Source organism: Plecotus auritus (assembly GCF_963455305.1).
Source record: "Plecotus auritus genome assembly, chromosome: 3".
NCBI lineage: Eukaryota > Metazoa > Chordata > Mammalia > Chiroptera > Vespertilionidae > Plecotus > Plecotus auritus.
Genome location: NC_137772.1, coordinates 71,901,529 through 71,915,677, shown reverse-complemented (window position 1 = coordinate 71,915,677; position 14,149 = coordinate 71,901,529). Strand labels below are relative to the sequence as shown.

Sequence of the window (14,149 nt, the reverse complement as noted above, 5' to 3'; positions counted from 1 at the left end):
AGAAATCCATGGATTGTAAAATAATTTTAAAATCTGCTTGGCTATTTCCACCCATTTATATCTAACAGGGCCATAAACATTAAGCATTTAAAAAATGCGAGGCATTTTACTACACTGTCATAAAGGTAAATATATTGGAAGCCATGTAAGTCTGTAATGAAGTGCTATGCTTCAAATACACACTATTTACAAATGGAGCAAAGAGGAATTCTAAAAATACAGTGAGAAATGATTCAAAGCAATTCCTATGAGGATGAAAGCACTCATGTAGTAGCCAGCCCTCCTCATTATGGTAATGATATAGTTTTATAGACACCAAAGATTTTAATCTGATTTATGTTTAGAGGAATGTCTACACATGATTGAGAGTTTCTTCCCAGGAGAGGTGAAGACCAGATTATGGGCATCAGGGTGCTACAGGTGAGTAGGATAGGAAAGGGCCTACATTGTCTACCTTGAATGCCTAGAGTCATCACGGAGCAAATCTGTTCATTATAAGTCAGGCATTTAGATTTTTATTCTTTCAGACATATCCAGTGTTTCTGTATTTGGAGAAAATAGGCAAGACTAATTCCCCAGGCTATAAATCCCTCTAATGTGGAGGGAAATGTGTTAGCTAGTTGTATTACAAAGCTTTTACTTCATATTTAATAGGCACCTGCAATACCAGCTTTATACAAAGCTCTCTACTTTGCAAATCTTTAAAACCTTACTTAATTTTCAGCACCAATTTCCTGCCACCTTAGGGCTTATGAAGGGTTCACTGTGTTCATACAGATCTATGCAGAATGTGCCAGAACTTCGCTGTCTGTGATGGCATTCATTTAGAGGTGAATCCCAAATTTCTATCACAGGCATGCTTATTTCCAACTAAAATATCTTTAGAATGAAAACTGAAGATTAGGCAGACAAAAAAAAGGAGGCAAAGTAACTAGCACTGGGAGAGATATATGCAAATATCAGCTCAATGACAATTCTTCATACCATTTACAATTGAAGCTTAAAGACCCAAATACTCTGCAATCCATTAGTTTCTCAATATCCTGGAAGGGATTAGAATATTTCTTAATCAACTGCTAACAGACTGAAAAAGGCCACAGACTGGATATTAACGAATATCCAGTGTAATATGAAAATGCAGAGATGGTCCAGATAGAAAGACAAACTGTGGATGAATGTTAAAATATAAGATATGCAAACACGCTAAAACTGACCATATTTCTGTTCTTTCCTGTGGCCCACATAATTATAAATCTATATAAATTCGTAAGTGGTAAGGCTGTAGTAGACTTTCAATATAAGATAGGTTAATTTCAGATATTTTCTCAAGAATAATCCTATATAATAAAAGCCTAGTATGCTAAGTGTCCAGTCGTCTGGTCATCTGTTCAACCAATCAAAGCGTAATATGCTAATGATATGCTAAGGCCCTCAATAGCTCACTATGATGTGCACTGACCACCAGAAGGCAGACGTTCTGACCAGCAGGTTAGCTTGTTGCTGGGTTCCCGCTGATTGGGACTGAGTGAGATTGGCTGGACATGCCCTGGAGCCCTCCACCAACCCCTCCCCAGCTGGCTAACCTCTTGCGTCCCTCCCCGGCCCCAATTATGCATTGGTGGGGTCCCTTGGCCTGGCCTGCGCCCTCTTGCAATCCAAGACCCCTTGGGGGATGTCAGAGAGCCAGTTTCCACCCGATCCTGCAGGCCAGGCAGAGGGACCCCACTGGTGCACGGATTCGTGCACCAGGACTCTAGTTAATATAATATGACTAGAATCATTCAAACGTGCCTCAAAGATCTTGCCTGTGCTCACAGCGTGTCCCCAAAAAATGTACAGTTTAACAGCTGATAGCTCGATTTTGAAAATGAAATGTATTTTAGTAAACACTGCCTTTATAATTATTTAAAGTGTGTATACATTTTCTGGGACACCCTGTGTATGCCACCACTCCCAGCCATACAGGTGATCGCAAGTCCATCAGATTAAATGTGGTATGTGTTCATAGCACTGTAATGAATCAAAGTGTTAAAAATTGGGGGGGAATATTTCCAAATGCCATTTAAATGATGAATAAGCATGTAAATACATATCCTGAGTGAATGTCCTAAAGTTATATTATAGCTCAGAAAATTCCAGATTCTGCCACTATTCTTGTCTATAGGAGACAATCTGTCTATAGGAGGAAAACATGAGTGGGAGAGATTACATATGGGTTGTTTTCCAAGTTTCTTCCTGCGATCACTCTTACTGCTAAGGAAGGATAGTTGTTTAACAAATTTAGGAATTTTACATTTTAATGAATCTTGGTTTAGGGGAAAAATAATAGAAATCAAAACCAAAATGTCAATCATGGTAATCTATATTCTATGTTTCTGATGACTGACAGCCCAATAGGTTTGTATCAAACAAAGGCAAAAAACATGTGTTCCTTTCCAAATGAAATGTTTGACAGATTTAACAGTTTTCTGAAACAACTGAGGAAATGTTAAACAGCAAAGTATATCTCCTTATGTACATGAGGGATTATATTTCTACATTTGGACTTGCTTCTGTGATCTGATGCAGATTTAGGGACAATAATTGTTAGAAGGGCCATAGCACATTAGCACAATTACTTATTGAGTGACTGACTCCTATATGCCTCCAGACACTGAAAACTTTAGAGTAAGCCCCTTGCTGACTTGCATTTGCAAATTCTCTACTAGTATATCTGGCATATGATTAGAGTTATATATCAAAAAACCTGATATACCTTTTGAGACCCTTATACGTAACAAATTCTGGAAAGTATAATAAACATAAAATCGGCTATCAAGAAATCCAAACCTTAAAAATCCACATTAAATAATCCTTACTCATTTTCCAACTATGTTAAATTTGTAAGACATTAACTTATTTGTTAATATTATCAAGAGACTAATTTATAGCCTTAATAAAGGATCTATTCCAGAAAACACCAGACTAAATTGAGAGAAAGCTTACTTCAAGATTTTAAGAAAAGTGGAAAACAATTCATGACTCAGTTTTGCTTTTGTTGCTTTTAACTATTTGCAAGCTAAGAGTTCACTCTGACAAAGTCAAACCGAGAAATTTTACTAAAAGAGAACAATACAGTTGATACAGCCCCTTTCCCTGTAAACACCCAGTTTGGTACTGCTAGACCAATACAACCACTGTAACTTCTAGCACACAGTAGATTTCTGCATTCCCCCAACAACAACAACAACAACAACAACAAAAATTTAGAGGTCAAAAAGTCTAAATAAAAACAGTGTGGACACAGAGCTTATGAGAAAAGAAATGATTTAAAGGTATCACTTTCATACCTCAGTACTATCATGTAATGTACTGTGAAAAGAATTAAGATGCCATTTGTAATATTTTGAGTGTAATCTATAGACATTCAATATGAAAATGAAACTCCAAGAGTCAAAATAATCTCCAATTGGTTATGAAGAAACCTAATTTGAGATGTGACATTTTTCATTAAATGTAAATTCTCTCTTTTTTACTATTTCACAAACTTTAATTTAATTTGTGCTATTATGAGAGGCTAAATATTTAACTAATAGCACTATGCATATGCCATAAGAATATAACATTATTTCAAGTACAATATTTTACAAGGTAATGATAATGATGCCAAAGCCTGTTCTGTGACACCATAAGGATGACTCATCTGAAACTCAGGGAACATCAATTGACAGTGTTTCTATATATAGAATTAATTGCAACAAAATTTAGAAAACAAGATAATAGAATATTTTGAATACAGAAATTTATTTTCTCTGTATGAATAAATGTTCAGGAATCTGTAGGCTTGGTTATGCTTAATACAGTGGCAATTTTTTGTTTGACCATCCTTAAGGTTATTATCAATAAATGCTAAAATCTATCTTAAATTTTACAGCTTAGGTGTATCAAGCTGTGAAAAATATCAAATCTTTGTTTTACAAACCCAAGAGTAAAGGGAGCCAGTTTGAATTAGTGGCCCATCCATGTTCCAGATCCCTGAATCATTATCTAAGGGGTCTGGGTATCCTCTACCTCATAAACAGAGTCCATGAACATACAGCACTTAGCCAAAAGGAAGGAGTAGAAAGAAAAACCAACAACTGGTATCATTTTAAATATAATTTGCAATTTGGGGAGTAATTTTTCTCCAAATGCCACCTGTGTTCAACCATCACCATATACTGCAAAATTTAGTAGTTTAAAATATCTTAAAGTTTTTGCTAGCCTCACATTAGTTAACATTTTCCTCCTTCAGTTTCAATTGCATTTTTCTTTCTCACACTTCTAAATAGCAATTCTATGACTGTCTTGTGCATTTTACATGACATAACAGCATTTCAGTAGTGGTTGTAGTGGGATTACTCAAAAATGAAAAGTAATCATAAATGTAATATAGTATCTCTAAATGACTGGGAATAGAAGTAATTCCCTTTATACTGCAAAAGTACATGTATACACTTGAGAACAGCACGCATACACATTTTCAATGTATAATTTCTTCAATATGCACACAAAAGTATATACTAGCAAATACTCTAGATTATGAAAAGTAAAGTAAGGATGTTTATGCTCTAAAATGAGCATTTCATTTAGAAAATGAAACATCACTGTTTACCCAGAACCAAACTCTAGTGCAACTATCACAGATTATTTCATGACTGGAAGAAGTTGTCAAATGTAAACAGGGAACTTTTTTTTCTTTACCATTTTCATTTGTACCCCCATAAAAAGCACACTGGGGCCAAGAAAATTAATTCCCTAAAGCTGTCAGCTGGGTTGGGAAACAGCTTACTGTAAAGCCTCCAGCTACAATAAACGGCTGTCAATAGTGAGTGGAGAGTCGGGTTGTGGAAAAACAGGTCCTCTGGAAATGATCATCTGAGAGGGAAATGAGCTGATGTTTCTCCTTCCAATATGCTGAGGCAGTGGTTCTCAAAGTGTGGTCCCTGGACTAGCAGCATCAGCATCACCGAGGGTCTGGTCAGTGATGTAAATGTTCAGGCTGGACCCCAGAGGTACCAAATCAGGACCTCTGGGAGAAGGGCCCAATAACCCAATTTAAGAAATCCTACAGTTGATTCTGAGAAAGCCTAAAATTTGATACTATCATATTTTAAAAGGCATATCCATTAAAAAAAATCTTTTTCTTTTAGAGAAAATACACCAATGCTTGCTATTATTTAAAGCCCTACTGAAATTAATTATATTGTCCTTCTCTTAACTCTATAACAATGAACTTTGCTTACTTATGAATAAATATCAAGATACAATCTTGCTTGAGAAAAAAGGAAATTTCACTCGATCAGTGAATGCTAAGGATACTTCCAAAAACTCATAAAAAATAATCTGTGGACAATTCAGGGATAGATCTGTTAAACACAAGGAAAAGAAAAGCTTAGTAAAATAGAGTGGATGAGGAATGTGACTTACAATTGTTTCACAGGACCTTTGCAGGGTCATACAAGGGAAAATAAGGGGGTGTGGTGTGTGTTTGTGTATGTGGGGGGGATAACAATCAGTGCACTGCAAGCAAACTCGTGGTGTAAAAGTCAGACATTATGTTTTCACTGTATAGATAATACAAATTAATAGTATTTACGTTTGGTAACCCTTACTCAAGAATCTTGCATTTTACCCAGGCATCAATAAGAGCCCTTAGTGAAAGGTGTTCCTGTTAACAGCAATCTGAGCCTACTCAACTAAAAACCTTCATAGATTATACGTAACTTTACAAATTTCTATGAAAGCTTTTGTGGTAATAAATCTTACTTTTCAAATTGTGTAGCTTCAGGAGCACATTTAGTATGAAAGCCACTAGTTGAAGTAAACAAACTAAGAAAAAAGAATTTTTACATTTTAGTTTTAAATATAGTGTCTTCAGATAATAATTATAGAGTTCAGTGGGAAAAATTAAAAGAGTAGTATATGATTTATGTTCTCATTCATAGAAAATATGCCTTTTTATACTAAAATTGTACATGTTGCTATCACCATCGCCTTTCCTTTCTCCCAATATTCCTTTTCTCCAACATCACAATTTTTCTTTCCCGTCATGAAAACCTCTAAAAGGTATAAGCAAAGCCATTACAATAGCTTTTATCATAATAGCAAATCATAGCTACATATGAACATCAAAATGCCTACAAGGAGAATTGCACAGTGACACATGGTCTCAAGAAATGTCTAAATTGCACTTTAGTTCCAGTTAGCGAATTACTCAGCATCCTATTTCAAAGATGACATCATACAAACAAATATTGTTATGGCTAACTTAGGCTCAACAAAAGATCTTTGCCATACTTTGTTAAAATGCACTTAACATTTATGTCACTGTACTATTTTTTCAACTTTTGGGGCAAAGTCAGAAAAGTGGGTCTGTATATTAATGCTACAATGAAATGAAAAGAAAGGTGATGTGGGAAGAATATCAATATGTTTCTTTGGAAAACAAATTTCTGTTTTATATTAAAAGTTTAAATCATGTTAGTTTTTTCAACACATTTTGCAAATTATGTAATATCATCAGTATATTGTGACATTCACATTAAAAATCAATAATAAAAAGCCGTTTTCTTTCTTTTCATTAAAAAAGTTATTTTATACTAAACTCATTTAGTTTCATAAATTACTTTTTTACCATGATTAACTATTTACACACTTTTATAAACCTTTAGTAATCTCAGAAATATTCTAAATTTTAAAACTTCAGCTTCTTTTAAAAAGATGATAAATTTAACATGAAAATAAGTCATTCCAACTTCCAGTTATATCTTTCAACTTCAAATTCTCACTAGAACTTCTATACTGACTCTAATTCTTTTCGTTCTATGTATTTAAGCTTTAAATATACTTTAAAATTGCACTAGGGTGTTTTTTTTTTGTTTTTTTTTTAAGAAATGAAGATTTTAGTTGTATAATTATAGTCAACACATTTAATGATCTGGGAGTATCTATGTGATTCATTGTCAAAATTATTTTTATAAATAACCACAAAATCTTAAAGTCCCTCCAGAGCAATAAACACTAGAAGATGAGAAGGAAATGGAGTTTCAATAAAACCTTCTACCCCACCTCACTCCCAAACACACACAAAAAAGGTGTGTGTGTGTGTGTGTTGGGGGGGAAGACTCTTGAATTTCCAATCACTAATCAATGACTGTCAATAAATACTACATGCACATTTATTTTGCTTTACTGTATTTTCTGAAATCTATATGTTCCTTATTTTTAACAAATTCAGATGGGCCAGCACCATAGATGGACTCAATACCAACAAAGATCGAACATGGATTGCGAAGTGCTAGAAAGGTGGTGTGGTGAGAGCTAATCACAAAAGAGCAAGCAAACGAACTGAAATGCCAGTTGCTCCAGAGCAACTATCATTAAATAAAAGGTATCTTTGGCTGTAGTACCAGCTTGATATCTCCCTCCCCCATTTCCTCGCTACTGCGGGATTGGCACCTGGCCAGCGCAAGCACATGATACCCTAGTGCCATCTACAGGCTATTATTGACACTCAAATTTTGTGGCAACAGACAAGCACCAGTGAAATAAATTAGACAGCGCTGCACTTAAATCTTTATTAACAAGGAATTATTAGACCTAAGAAAAACTAATTCTGGATTTGGTTGAAATATGAGTTTCTCAGCCTCTTAATCCCTCTTCATATGGCATATTTCACAGTTTAAAATGAGTTATGACAGATCACTTATGCATTACTAAGATGAGAGAATATTTACAATGGATTCATTCTTTTCTGTATAAATGAGTTAAATCAGGGAGACAGCATTCCTTTTTTTTTTTTTTTTCTTTGCAAGAGTACTTTGGCCATTGTGGACAATCTGCAAATCTTTCTATGCAATACCCAAATTACTATATTACAATAAAATCATCTGAAATCAAAAAGAGGACCTATATGGCTTAGTTGCAAACTACCCACAACCATGTGCTTCACAGCTGATGTACATTTAATATTCTACCATCTTGTTTAGAGACTAAAAAAAAGTTAACCCCTTTAGCAACCACGGCTCCAATATAATTACAGTCAGCCCTTCAAACGTCATTTAACACTTGAGATTTGAAGGTGACTTTTTAGATGAAAAGGTAATATGACAATGTTGAAGCAGTCAATTTGGGAACCCCAGGACCAGAATTTGGCATATCAGGACAGGTTTTCTTCTTCAGCCAACATTATCTTGGGACATTTTGGAATCATTTCCTCTTTTCATCTTTTGCCTTTTGAAGCAAACTGGGAAGTTAAATAATTCTCAGAACTCAGAAATTTCAAAGCTGTTCTAAAAATTCTTGACTGAGCCTCAGAGGAAGAGAAAAAGGGGTCAAGTTTTTTTTTGTTTTGTTTTTGTTTTTGTTTTTGTTTTTTTCCCCCTCTTTATAACTAAGCTAAAAGTTCGACCAAAACAATAGACACACTGGCACGTTAGTACTGGTTGACTGGGCACTTGTATGCAGTACTTATAGACCAGTAAAAGTGCTCGTTTACCTGTCTGGTGTGTAAGGGGCCCTTTGTCTTGAAGCCTCCTTGGGAACTGCACTCTGAGGCACTGAAGTGATCTGAACTAGTGGAAGAGCGTTTGGAAAGGGTGTCACAGCCCCCGACAAAGGTGTTGTCCAAAGGGAGTTCCTGAATCACGTGATGCTTTTTCACGGAAACGGGAGTGTCTGGTTTCAGATGAAAAGCAGGCTGTGGAGAAGCGGATTTGTAGTGCTTGGCCAGGTCAGGGCTGTTGGGCTTGAAGGTGGTCGGAGGTGCCGGGCCCCAGTCAAATCTCCCTATGCTCTGCTCCTCCAGCTCAGCCGGCAGGCTGATGGTCCCGTTGATGGGTTCGTGCACCGCGTCATCGGGTTTGGACTCTTCAATGGTCACAAAGTTCAAGAGAGAGCTCTTGGGAGACTTCCTTTTCTTTCTCTTCTTTTTCTTGTTTTGTTTGTTCTCCTGGTTGGGGGACATCCATTCCGCCCCTTGTTTGCTCCTCTGAGCTGCTTTGAACCTGGATGCGTGGCGACAGCGCACCAGCACGGTGACGAAGATCACGACGATGACCACCATGGCCCCGGCCACGATGGCGATCATGATGGTGAGATAGTCCTCGTTCTGGTAGGGCTGGCTGCTGTCCCCTATGTTCCTGTCCAGTGGGGTCTCCATAGTCCTGCGAATCAAGTCATAGATATAGGAGGCATTCCCAGCAGTGTCGTTGACATAAAGGAAAACAAGCACAAGTGTGTGCAAAGACTTCGGGTAGCCCAGGTCGCTGATGTTGACCACCAACCGGTGCAAGCCCACGTCAGTCGGTGCGGGTTTCTCTTCCAGAGTGATGTTGCCGGTGACCGGGTCAATCCGAAACAAGCCTTTGCTGTTCCCACTCACGATGGTATACTTCAGTTCAGCGTTCATCCCAGTGTCGATATCCACTGCGAAAACTTCTGCTACCACCGAGCCAGGGATGGCTGAGAGGGGCACCAACTTAAAAGACGTGTTAGACGGTGGGGAAATGACAACTGGGCTGTTGTCATTGACGTCCATGACATTGATGGTCACCTTGGCAGTCGAGGACCGGGGCGGCTGTCCTCCGTCGGTGGCTTTGACATCAAAAGTGTAGGAACTCTGCTGCTCTCTGTCGAATGAGACATTTGACTTGATGACTCCGGAATAGGGATCCAACACAAAATTATCATTATCATTCAGAATGGAAAGAGTCACAGCTTTATTCTCGCCAGCATCTGCATCTGTCACTGTGATCACCCCCACAGTACTATACTTTGGCAGATTCTCAGACACAAAAAATTGAAAGTGATTATGAGTAAACTTGGGGCTGTTGTCATTCTCATCCAGAACCGTAACTATCACCGCCGCTTGGCTTTGGAGGGGAGGGGTCCCATTGTCCCTGGCAGTTACTGTAAAAATGAATCGCTCCTGTTCCTCTCTGTCAAAGACTCTGGAGGCTGTCAGAACTCCTGTCTTTCGGTCCAGATCAAAGAAGGAGGCATTCGGTCCAAGCTGGTAAACAATGTCTGCATTTTTCCCACTGTCTTCATCTGTGGCACTAATCGTTGTTAAGTATAATCCACGTCGGTTGTTTTCAGAAACTGACAGCTCAATTACAGGCTGGTTGAAAATTGGTGGGTTGTCATTTTCGTCCTCAAGCTTAACCCTTACCAGGGCAGTCTGATTTAAACTGGGCTTCCCAGAATCTGAGGCAACAATTTTAAAGCTGAATTCTTTGGTGCCCTCATAGTCCAACAGAGAGGAGGTCTCTAACAAATATTGGTTGTCGTACACTGCCTTCAAATGAAATGGGACCTCTCTTTCAATAAAACAGATCACTTTGCCATTCACATCCGTGTCCTTATCAGAAACTGTAATTAGGGCAATCTTGGTATTCACGGGATCTTTCTCGGATAAATACACTGTGCCATTGATGGGACTTATGATGTACCTGAGGTCTATGTTAGGAGGGTTATCATTTACATCAGTCACATTGATGGTGACGGTGGCTCGAGCGGGAGTGGAGCTGCCATCACTAGCCAGCACTGTCACTTTGTGAATGGCTGTCTCCTCTCGATCTAAGGACCTCTGGACAGTGATCAGCCCAGTAGTATTATTTAAAGCAAAGAGTCTTTTGGTAGCAGGGGCGACCTGGGCACCAAAAATGTACCGGATTTCAGCATTACTGCCTATGTCTGCGTCAGTGGCATGGAGCTGAATTACAGAGGTGCCCACGGGTGCATTCTCTGGGATATGGACCTCCACTTGACCCTCCTTAAACACTGGCCTGTTGTCATTTACATCACTTACTGTGACCTGCAGGATGGCCGTGCTGGACTTCTGTGGAGTGCCTCCATCCTCTACTTTGATTTTCATCACATAGGTATCTTTCTGTTCTCTGTCCAAGTTTTGCTGAACAATCAATTGCGGCCACTTCTCTCCCTCTGGAGTTTCCACAATATCCAGTCCAAACACACTCTGCCCATTTAACAATTCATAATGCTGAACACCATTGAAGCCTGTGTCAGGATCTGTTGCTGATGGGATTGGAAAGCGGCTGTTGATCAAAGTGTTTTCTGGAATTGAAATATTGATGACAGGAGATGGAAACATGGGGGCATTGTCATTGGTATCCTTAACAATTATTTTTATTTTGATCAGCCTGAAAAAATCATTGGGGAGGATCACCACCTCAAGTTCAAAGAAACACTCATTCTCCTCAGCATAAGAGGCTCCAGCACAGAGTTTCTCTCTGTCTATTCTATTGGAGGTTGTGAAAATCTCCCCAGTGCTACTAGACACTTTCACCAAAGGGGCATCCCCAGCTTTAGAAACCAGTCTGTAGACAAGGCTGGCACTGGTCCCTGTGGCAGCATTGATGTGAGAAATGTTCAGGTCCTTTGGTATGTTTCCTATGGGCACATTTTCAGGCAATTCCTCTCTAATAGTGTAAATAAGTTCTTGAGCTATTGCGGAATCCAGCCTTAAACAGGCAATCAGAGCAGCCAACAGGTAAAAATCCCTCAGGTCCATGATAATGTATTTATTTTCTTTTCCCGAATTTTAGGGTTTAAAGGTTCCCACTGAGGAAGGATGCACGGATTGCAAGAGGAAGCGTGCATGGACTGGAGGATGCATTACATCTCATCGCTTATTTGGAGACAGCCACTGTCAACACAATTGTATAGACAATATTATTCTTCAGTACACAAAAACACACAGTCACGAAACATTACAGCACATTTTCCACTGCATATTAGTAAACATGGCAGTTTGCTCTGCCACTGTTCGCAAGTTAACTCTGTGGATAAAAACACTCAACATCCCCTGCTTGTTGCATTTGGCCAGAGAAAATAAAATCATCTACTTTTGAATTCAGGACAGCTGCTATTTTTACCTGTAGTCACCCACACTGTTTTTCAGGACACTGTTTAATTCAAAACATGCATTCTTGAATTCTTGTCCTCCTCCTCCCCTCCCCCTGGCTTACCTGCCTCCTGGTTTCTAACCCACCTCCCTTAGTTTTTGTTTTTTTTTTTAGGTGGAAGTGAAAAACACTAAGTATTTAGCTGTGCTTCCTGCTAACTGCTTTGTCACATGTCAACTGTGACGAGTTTTCTTCTCTGCCACACTGAGTCATCTCTTTTTTTTTTTTTTTTTCTTTCTAAAAGGACTATGCCTTTCTTTCCCTCCAGTTCTTCAACTGCCTTCTAACACAATCTTCCTGGGAAACAAGCATCGGACATGCTGCAGCATCAGCAGCAATAGTCACCGGCCACTACAGATCCGTATTGCCTAAAAGCACAACACCAAGACTTCAAATGTCTTATCCAGACCTTGCTCTCATTTCTCCATGTTGCCAAATTAACCCCATTAGCATTAATAAACACATTAAAACTTTACAAAATAATAATGTAAGATTTCTTATCCTAGAGGTGAGAGTGTCAAGGTGTATGTGAAACGCAGCAATATTTTCATGTAACAGCACAATATTTTCTACAGAGCCTAAAAGAGCGGAAAAATGCAGTTTCTTAACCCTGATCTCTGTTATAATATTAGTAACATCTGCCACACATAAATACTGCAACCCAATAATGCAGGTTAAAAGCCTCCTGCTTAGATGCTCCCCTAACTGCAATTTAAACCGGTGCAAGACTCCAGACAGCCACCCACTAGAGTAAAACTGGTCAGTTCCAGGCTCTGATCTCATCTGCATTAGCTGCACGGTAGCTGATGCCCGTGATTAGTTCCGGCAGGGTGATGCAGGTAGGGATGCAGATACAGCCTAGTAGGTGAGTTCTGCCCCAACCGTCTACCCAATTACAAACACCCCCCCCCCCCGTCTGCACCGAGGACATATCTAAACACAGCATTTACAATTGTGCATGAGAAACTTTACACTTACGTTAGTTGCCTCAACCTTTCCCCTTTCCCGGTATGCTGCAGTTAGGAACGATTTGTTCCCACACATAGAAAGCCATGCATCTGGTAGCACCAGTTTGGGGAGAAATCAGGAGCAGCAAAACGTTTCCTCCTGGTGAAATGTGTTGCTTCGGGCTGGCAAATTAGGAACTCCAGAGAACAAATTCACAGATTTGTCGTTATTCTCTCCACATTTCGTCTCTATTACCCAGGGGGTTTGGGCTCTTCTGGTATTTAACACACACAGCATCCAGTAGCACTTCTTCAGCTCAGGGGTATTTTCCACAGCATCAAGCATACCATTTCCCTCCGATGTCAGTAATGCTTAAGTCTCTAACTTCTTGTAGGAAACGTCAGAGTTGGGGTGATGGTGATTCTTCGGCTGCTCTCCGGGGTGACAGCGGCCCGAAAAATTCCTAATCGGCTGTTTATCTCTTTCTGGTTTGAGAGACTCTGGGGCGCTTCTTCCTGTCTGGCTCGCTTTCCCTCTCCCGCTTCTCCTCTGCCCCTCTCTCCTTCTCCCTCTCCTCTCTCTGAACTGAATTTCTTGATATAACTCTCAATAAGCCCAGAGGGAGGGCGTGACGGCCGAGGACCCGCCCCCGGCACCGGATTGGCCCGCATCCTGCGGTGCGGCAGCCGCACGCGAGGGAGGGGGCGCCGAACAGGGAGCTGACTGTTTCCCAGCCCCCCTCCTTTGCACCCCCTCGGCCGCAGAGAAAACACGGAGAACCGATCCTGGCCCCGAGAGAGCCGGGCTCCCGGAGGCGCACGGAGCATGCCCAGCAGGGTCCGGCCGGGAGGGGGAGAGCCGGCGCGCCTTAGGCGGGCGCGGGCGGTGCTGGCGGCGGCTCCGCGCGCTCAGGGCGGCGATCGCCGATCCCAGCGGCTTGGCGAGTACGGGCGCTGCCGGGGACTGGCGGGCGTGCGGGCGCCGGTCCAGGGAGCCTCGGGCACCGCGGCGGGCGGATGGGGGACGCCGAGGGCACATAGCTGGGCGCACATTTCGCACTTCCCTTTTCTAAATGGAGGGGCCAAAATGCAGAGATGGGAGTCCACCCGGAGTCCGAGGCCGGAGATGTAGGGTCACCCCTCGGACGGGAGTACGGGCCAGCCGATCCCCGGAGCGCCTCAAACTGACAGCACGCCCGGTGATGCTGGCAGGGACTTGGCAAGAAGGGCGGACGGGGCGGATAGCGAAAGGTC

At 40.6% G+C, this 14,149-nt stretch overlaps 1 protein-coding gene across 10 annotated transcripts in view; it reads right to left on the bottom strand.

Annotated features, from left to right (window-relative positions):
* The window catches only part of PCDH9 (protocadherin 9), a 961,765-nt gene extending 948,253 nt beyond the window's left edge, over window positions 1–13,512 (bottom strand). For 9 of the 10 annotated variants that reach the window (XM_080662369.1, XM_080662373.1, XM_080662377.1 and 6 more), the window contains exons 1-2: window positions 12,927–13,497; window positions 8,519–11,689 (exon numbers count right to left, since the gene is read on the bottom strand). In XM_080662369.1, the coding sequence (XP_080518495.1) occupies window positions 8,519–11,554 (3,036 nt within the window). In that variant the 5' untranslated portion in view covers window positions 11,555–11,689; window positions 12,927–13,497. Of the gene's footprint in view, window positions 1–8,518; window positions 11,690–12,926 lie in introns of all 10 variants that reach the window. The other variant, XM_080662378.1, reaches the window with a different exon arrangement.
* Between the last annotated feature and the right edge of the window lie 637 nt (window positions 13,513–14,149).